This window comes from Trichechus manatus, unplaced genomic scaffold, assembly GCF_000243295.1.
Source record: "Trichechus manatus latirostris isolate Lorelei unplaced genomic scaffold, TriManLat1.0 scaffold00122, whole genome shotgun sequence".
Classification (NCBI taxonomy): Eukaryota; Metazoa; Chordata; class Mammalia; order Sirenia; family Trichechidae; genus Trichechus; species Trichechus manatus.
Genome location: NW_004444058.1, coordinates 667,756 through 676,249, shown reverse-complemented (window position 1 = coordinate 676,249; position 8,494 = coordinate 667,756). Strand labels below are relative to the sequence as shown.

The 8,494-nt window shown below is 45.4% G+C and overlaps 1 protein-coding gene across 1 annotated transcript; it reads left to right on the top strand.

Annotated features, from left to right (window-relative positions):
• Window positions 1–2,218: 2,218 nt before the first annotated feature.
• Window positions 2,219–3,009, top strand: SMIM1 (small integral membrane protein 1 (Vel blood group)). Its single transcript, XM_004384308.2, has 2 exons — window positions 2,219–2,421; window positions 2,766–3,009. Exons 1-2 carry the CDS (start codon window positions 2,312–2,314, stop codon window positions 2,890–2,892), a joined length of 237 nt encoding a protein of 78 aa, XP_004384365.1. The 5' UTR covers window positions 2,219–2,311; the 3' UTR covers window positions 2,893–3,009.
• Window positions 3,010–8,494: the final 5,485 nt, after the last annotated feature.

Sequence of the window (8,494 nt, the reverse complement as noted above, 5' to 3'; positions counted from 1 at the left end):
GCCCAGGACCGGTGGGTAGGGAGGGGAGGCGGCCGCGGTGCAGCTTCCCCTTGCAGCAGAGGGGGAGGGGGGCCTGGCTGCCTCCGAGTGGCCCCCGCCCCCCGGGGGAGTCGCGCTGCTGAAGAGGGAGTGTTAAGAATGGGGTGGTTAAGGAGACCTGGGGTAGGAGGCGCCCCTTATCTTTCCCGGACATAACCCGCGGAGGGGCTGCCAGGTCCCCAAACACCTCCCTCGGGAAGCCCGCGGGGCCACTGTCCCCTTGGCTCTCAAGACCCGCTTCTCTAGCCACCTTTTAAAATTTTACGTCTTGAGGCATCGCAGGAGCTGAGCCGCTGGCCGGGTTCTGACGGTCTCCCAGGGCCCAGAGGCTTCAGCACCGACGGCAGCACCCTCCGCTTTGTAAGTTGTGGCATCCTGGGAGATGTTTGGTGTGAAGGAGTCTAGAGGGAACGCTCTTCACACCCTCCCAGGAGGTGGTCGGAAGCACCTGGAGAGAAGTTTCCCTGCCCCCACTCACTCAGCTGAACAGCATCTGCAGGTTCCCAGCCCCAGGTTCCGTTTGTGGTATGACTGTCAGATGGGTGCTGGACGTCTGTCTACAGAGAGAGTGAGGTGGGAGGGAAGGCACGAAACCCTCAGGGCCCAGCACTGGGCACCGCCAGGGTGACGAGACAGCCACTGAGTGCTCTACACCAGCCAGGAATACCTTCAACAGGAAATAACAGGAAACCCCACTATCCCAGGCCTGAACCAAGAGGGTGGATTTTCTGCACACTCACAAGTCCACAGGTGGGGTGGCTGGTGTGAATTCAGTGACTCAGGGCTAGTGTCATGTGACAGGCTGGCTGCTGCAGTGCCAGCCATCACATCCACATCCAAGGCAGGAAGAAGATGGCTGCTGTTTCTTTCAGGAAAACAAAAGCTTCCCCCATCCCTTCTCTGCTCCAACTGACTTTGCCCATGGCTGGGTGACGTCAGAGGGCGGGGACCAGGATTATTATGCTTATCTCTGCCTAGCTGTGACTGTCACCTGAGGCTGGCATATTGCTGCCTGGAACAAGATAGGATTCTGCCCACAGGAAGAAGCTTTGTGGCTCTGATACAGCTCCTTGCTGTCCTGGGTTTGGGAAAGGGCGAAGCCAGAAGCATTTCAGGGATTTAAGAACAGCCTGGTTTCATGGTTAGTTTCTTGCAGATAAGTAGCTGTTGTGCCTTTAAGCTGCTGTGTCCAGGATTAGAACCTGAGGGAGAAAGGTCAGCATTGCCCAGGCTGGTGGGGCTGGAGCAAAGTCTCAGCCCCTCACAGCATGCAACCAGTCCCTGTCTGTCTGCGGCTGGGTGCGGTGAACAGATGGCAGACCCCATCTCTGACTCCTCTCCCGCTTGGGCTGGTTACTCACCTCCTGGTGGTCTGGCCCCGCTTGGGAAATCGGGACAATGACAGGGGCTGCTAGGTTAATGCCATGATGAGACAGATGCCCAGCAAGACCTGCCCGCAGCAAGTGTGCAGTGAATGGCAGCTGTCAGCCCCAGCACAAACTGCCTCTGCCTCTCCAGTGCTCAGGCGAGCCAGGCACTGTGGGGTACAGGGAGGAACTACCAGGCCGTAAGGCTGTGCCCCCTCCTGCTCCGAGCACCACCTGGTGCCACTCCTTTCTAGTCTCTGCTTGGCCCCCTGAGCCCCTGGACCCCCAGCAGACCCTGCCTTAGCACTGAGGGGGCCCATGCCTCAGCACCTCTCAAGGCTGCAGGAAGGGGAGGGGCTGCAGACAAGCCCAGGGACATAGCTGCCATTGCTGCCCAGGGCTAGCCAGGCGTCCTCCCTACAGGGCTGGCGGTACCAGCCACTGCCCCCAGGCCCGCCCACCCAGACTCCCCAGAGATGGGCACCAGGGCCTCATCTAGCAGGAATGGGGGAGGCAGTTATCAGGGGACACAGGCACCCTGACACCAGCCCAAGGACCCACAGTATCCTCTTCTCCGAGGGTGGCCCCAGGGGCCCGGACTCCCTTGATGAATGTCCAGGCCTCATGGCCATGCGGGAGCCCCAGGGAGTAATTTGGAATGAACCCGGCCCTGGCTGCCTGCTAGCCCTTGGGTTAGAATTCCAACTTTGCCTCTTCCTCCCAGTGGCCCCGGGCAAGTCACTTAAACCCTCTGTGGAATGGGCCCAGAGCTGCTCCTGAGACACTTGGGTAAGGGGTTGGCGCCTGCACCATTAGTGTTTCTCACCCCTGGGAGGCCCTGATCCCCTGCCTCAGTCTCCCCTCAGGGGAAGGCCTCAGCTGACCCTCTGCCCCTCCCCTACAGCATGCAGCCCCAGGAGAGCGGTGTCCAGTATAGCCGGTGGAAGGAAAGTGGCCAGGATGAAGTCAGTGTGGTGGCCGTGTCTAACAGTGAGGAGACCTCTTGCTGTGAGAGGTGAGGAGGCCCCTACCCTATCCCCCACCCACCAGCCCTGACAGGTGTGTTGTCCCCTCCCTGCATACTGGCTTTGTCCCTACTGTGGGCCTTACCAGTTCACGCTCCCCCACCCTGGGGCCCAGCCCTCTGCTCCAGCTGTAGCCTGAGGGCAGGATAAGGCTCCCAACTTCTCCTGACCTGCAGGCTGCCCTCAGGTCCTAGCCTACCCATTGCCTACCCTGCCCTGAGCCCACTTCTCCTCAACCATCATCCCTTTGAGGGCCCACTCCTCCCCAGCAGATCCCTTAGGGTCCCTCCTGCAGCCCTCCCCTGAGGCTCACATGAGGCTTTTCTCATCCCAGGGTCTGCTGGAAGCTGTGCACGGGCAAGCTGGGCATCATCATGAAAGTGGTGGGAGGAGTGGCCTTCTTCTGGGCTGTCTTCATCCTGGGCTATGTCACTGGCTACTTCGTGCACAAGTGCAAATAGATGCTCTTGGGGATGAGTGCATACCTGCAGGACACAGGCTGGGAGGAATACTCCCATATACACAGCCCCCCCCGCAATGTACACAGCCCTCTCATGTACATGGACCCCCCTCACCCTTATGCACACACCCCAGGGGACAGGCCTGCTGATGAACACAACCCACGTGCACACACATTGGCACCAGGTACACAGGACACTGCACAGATGTCAAAGGCCCTGCAGAAGGGCACATGGGCAAACGGACATGGGTACACATGGGACAGACACCCACAGAGACACATATGCTTGGCACACATTAAATGAAATAAAAATGGACTCGTGTGGTTGACAAAATGGTGTCAGCAGTCAAGTGGACAATGCCCTTAAAACTTTTCTTTTTCCCCCCAAAATTTAAGCCTAATAAAACCTCTTGTAATTACCTAGCTTTCCTGTAAGTCAGGCCACCGTTGTTGACCAATGAGCTCCTTAAATTGTATGAGCCAATCAGAAATAAGCTTTTGCTTCCTCATTCTGTCAATAAAAGCCAATCACAACTGATATTCAACAGAGTTCCTTTCTACATGTGGATTGGTGCTACCCGATTCTCGGATCTTCTGCCCAAATAAACCTCATCCATTAGATTAATTTTATTATTGACTCAGTTTCTTTTAACAATTTTTGGCGTCAGAAGTGGGATTCTGCAGGAGACTCCGAGGACTCCGCTGTGGAAGCAGGCTTAGTACCTGCAAAGCTCTTTGGGCTTTCTGTCTTCATGTTGTTTGTGGAGTTATCTGGTAAGTTTCCTCTCAGATCCAGACTTTGCTCTTTCTGCATTTTGAGTGCTCTGAGCTTTATCTGGTACCGGGCAGACTGGGTCTGGCCCTCTTGATGAACTAGGTTCGTTTGGGTTTTTCTACTACTTGCAGGTAAGACATAGGGTCCTGAAGATCCAAGGAAAGCTGGTGAACTTTATGATTAAAAATGGATGAAACTGACTTAAGAATAATATAGAACTACAATGGCCATTATGGGGAAGTTTTCAGATAGATAAGTTAAAGCATCTCAAAGGATCCCTCAAGAAATGCAGTATTCTTTGGAAGTCTTCAAACACCAAAATGATTCCAAATTACCTTCTCTAAGAGATACTGTTGACAAATTTTCAAAAACTAATCAGGAACTAATTTCTAAAGTCAAGAATTTCACTCGGGACTGATTGGTTGTCTTTCAAAGAATGCCCAATAGACCTGATGGACAGGACACAGACTACCCATCCACCTCTTTAGCCTACCTTACCCACTTACTCTTTGTCCTGCTTACCTGACTCCAAGTCTCTTCTGGCTGAACTTTTCTGTCTCTGCAGCCCCTCTCCACAGATGCCCTTCAAGGTTAAACCAGCTAATGATACCACTCCTGACGAGAGCCAGAAACCGGACCAGATTTCTTATATCCCCTGGTCAAAAGCAAAATTACTAGCTATTTTAAAGGAATTTCCCAAACCCAGGGAGGATCCTCAAAAATACACTGAGGAATTTTGCATCCTAATGGGAACATATAACCCTGACCTCCCTAACTTATATCAATTAATTCATATGCTTATGAGACGAGGGGATGCCCAACATTGGGTGCAAACGGTAGAATGGAAAAACCTGGAAAAGGATGTAGGGGACCCTAAAAATTTCAGGCCCTCTAAACAGGTCATAAAAGGAGCCTGAAGGCTGTTCTTAAAACTATTCCTAAGGCTTTCTCCAGGAAAATAGATTGGTCAAAGGTACACAATTGTAAACAACAAAAATAGAAAATAAGATTATGAAAATGTAATATTTTCCTACCTCTGGATGGTATTATCAAATTAGATTACAATATTCCCTAAAAGAGCTTTATTCTGATTGGATTAGTGATAAATAAGCACTTATATAAATTGAACAGTCCTAATATTCCCAGGAATTAATGAAAGTGAATTCATTCTGACAAAAGTTTTTATGTTTTGTAGTATGTCAACTTAAAAGCAGTTTCCAAGATCTTTTTAGTAGCTTACGACATCATGCTTGGTTAAAGTAGAGGGTCAGCAAAAGAGAGGAAGACCTTCAGTGAGATGGACTGACACAGTGGCTGCAACGATGGGCTCAAGCACAGCAGTGACTGTGAGGATGGCACAGGACTGGGCAGTGTTTCATTCTGTTGTACACAGGGTCACTATGAGTCAGGACTGACTCAACGGCACCTAACAACGACTGGCTAGATTGAGTATATGGCATATGTTTTGTTAAGAGAAAAGAGAGTAACAAAGTGATACTTGTGAAGAGTGTGCCTCTTAGTCAAGTAGATACAAGAGACCAAAGAGGCAGATTCTGTCCCGAGGTGAGATGGGAAGGCAGAGAGAGTTAGGAGCTGGTTAAATGGTCATGGGGAATCAGGGGCGGAAAGGAGGAGTGTGCTGTGGCAGAATGGGGTGAGCAATTAGGGTCTCATAACAATGTATGTATAAAAATTTTGTATGGAAGACAAACTTGAAATGTAAACTTCATTTAATTACAACAATTAAAAAAAAAAAAAAAGTAATTTTGTCCTAAGGTAAAGAGACTGGTTGTTCCAGAATGAGAAAAAGGTAAGCATAAGACCAAACCTAGATGGGAAAAAAAAAAAAAAAAAGAAAAGGCTAGCCAAGATTTGATGGGTTTATTTATTATAAAGTTGCTTGAAGAGCTTTGGTGAAGACTGGGTTTCTCTTAGTAAAGGGTGATAAAAGGTTATGATAGTTATGATAAAGAAGGAACGCTAAACTGATTACCAAGAGAATACTAAAAGGAAGAGTCAAGGGACTTCTCCTGACAGGGTGGAAATCCTTTGAAGATATTTAAAAATAGAATAAATACGATGGACACTGAAGGGTTTAAAACAAATACTGTCTTAATACAGTTATCAGAAATTGGGTGGCTCCTCAACATTAAAGAACCATAAAACAAGCCCTTTCTGTTGTAGAATTTAAAAAAGCTAGAAGATAAAGATCACAAGGAAAAACACGAAGATCACAAAAAAAATTGGGAAATGTTTAACTGAAATACAGATGAAGAAAAGATTCCTTGTTCCACTCTAGCCAGAGACCTACGGGTATATCCATATCAATGAATAAAAGGGGCAGATTAAGCAGAGACTTTGTGATTTCCAAAACAAATTGATAAAATCTTAAAAGGGCTAAGGTTGGATTTAAAAAAAAAAAGATTGATTTAAAAAAAGGTAAAAGATTATATGAAAATTCAGAATATTTAAATGAACTGTTTCAACAATAATTATGTTTTGTGTCATATAGGCTTGAAGATAATTTCTAAAATTTTTAGATCTTGAGTTAATAATTGAGTTAATATAGATTATAATTTAAATTTATGTACCTTTGCTTTTTATTTATACACCACAAAGAGAATATGTATTTGGGTTTGTTAATAAATGTGTTAATTTTTGTCACTTAAAAAAGTTGTACTATAAGAGATATGTGATAAAGACCGAAAGCTTAAGAGGTTTATAAAAAGGAATTTTATTTGATATGATCAAAGATTTTATCTGTCATGGCTAAAGTTTAATAGATTAATTTATGAGATTTCTAAGAGCTTTAGTAACAAATAGTATGTAAAGCAAAATTTGGGTTTCTCTCTGTTAAAATGACAAAATTGTCATTAAGGTTGTTAAAGAGTTAACTTCTGAATAATCTCCCTAGAAGGCAAAAGTTACTTTGTCTCATTAGAATAAACTCCTGAGTTCACCTTGAAAACCAAGTGTCTTAGTTATCTATTGCCACTTTAACAGAAATACCACAAGTGGGTAGCTTTAACCAACAGAAATTATTTTCTCAGTGTAGGAGGCTACAAGTCCAAATTCGGGGCACAGGCTCTACGGGAGGGCCCTTGTCTCTATTCGCTTGTTTCTTGGTTACTTGGATAGCTCATGTGGCATCTATCTTCCCCCATCAGTGCTTCCTTGCTTGCTTGCTTTCATGTAATCAGCTCTTTTATATCCCAAAAGAGGCTGATGTAAAAAACTCCCTACACTAATACTTTCTCGTTAACATAACAAAGGAAACCCATTCCCAAATGGGATTATAACCATAGGTATAGGGGTTAGGATTTACAACACATTATTTTTGGCAGACATAATTCAATGTGTAACACCAAGACTCATGGCTTTTGAAAAAGCTAAGGTTTTTACTTTTTAATCTTTTTTTTTTTTTTTTTTGGTCACTTTGGTTAAATCGCTATCAAAGCATTGTGACCTATGATAAACTCCTGACAGCTTTGAGAAAAGTGGTAGAAATAATGAGGGTTATTTAATGTGTTGTGAATTACATGAAAAGTGTTGCCAAATCAAAAGTGTCTAATTTTCTTTGGGTTAAAAACTTGTGTCAGTGTCTCTTATGTTTTGATTGATATTAGATAACAAGAGTTTTAAATTGCTGACTTGGTTGCAGCTTGATTTATTTAATTGGAATATAGCATCATTGAAGCCACTGGTTTTAACTGGGGAAATCACATCTTTTACCTATGGAATTTTATTAATATTCAGATATTTAGAGATTTGATATTGGTATATTTTATGTCTCAGGGTTATTACATGTTATAGCTGAAGTTCTTTGAAAATAGGGTTTTTCATTATGGCTAGAGATACTTTGTCTAAAGTTTTTTTAAATTGGCTTTATTTTGCTTTCCATTACGTTTGTAATGAATTATCATCAGAGTAGTATTAGTAATAAGTTAACCACGACAATTTTAAATTTTTGTTGTCTGCAGAGAGTTTTTACTTTGCTGACACCCTGAAAGTGCCTCACCAGAGCATTTCAACCCAAACCAGACAACATCAGAGACTTATGGAAAGGAGTCTACCATGTATTGTTGACCACTCACTGTGCAGCTACACGAGAGGGAACTGAACCTTCAGTCCACATATCTCGACTCAGGCAAGCTCCTCCATCCATCTGGACTGCAACGCTGACGGGTGACCTCAAGATAAAACTTTTCTCGAGATAACCCAGAAGCAGACAGTCGTTGGATGTAGACATCTTTCCCAAGACCAACAGAACAAGTAACCCAGTAGACTTTTAAACATTCTTTTGATAATGAACAAGTTGATTGTATTTGTTTGTTTATCCCTGCTTCTATTTAAAGCCCAAGCGTGGAAAGACAATGCTGCTATTAGAATAGCCCAGGCAGTAGCTTCAGCAGGAAATTTGAAAGATTTTTGGATTTGCCACCCTTCTCCCCATTCGGTACATTCTTTTTCAGACCCTTTAGCTTTACCTGTCTTCAATTACAGTGGAATCCCAGATGCCACTGTTAACTCATCCATCCGAGTAATTCGTGGAATTCAAGTTAGACTCTGGCGTCCTCCAAATACCCAATATGATTTCACTGCTCCTTGCTTTAATCTCACTGCAATGAAAACGGTAACCATTGACTGTTCAGAATACCTAGAATCAGATGGAACAGTTGGTGCTACATGGGCCAGTTACAAAGACTGGGCCCCATCGGAATGTAAGCATTCTAATGGATCCCTCAACCAGTTAGTCATAGCCAAATTCGGGTTCTATCCCTACAGAACCAGGAGCTTTAATTTCCTACTTGAAAACTGTCGTCATTTA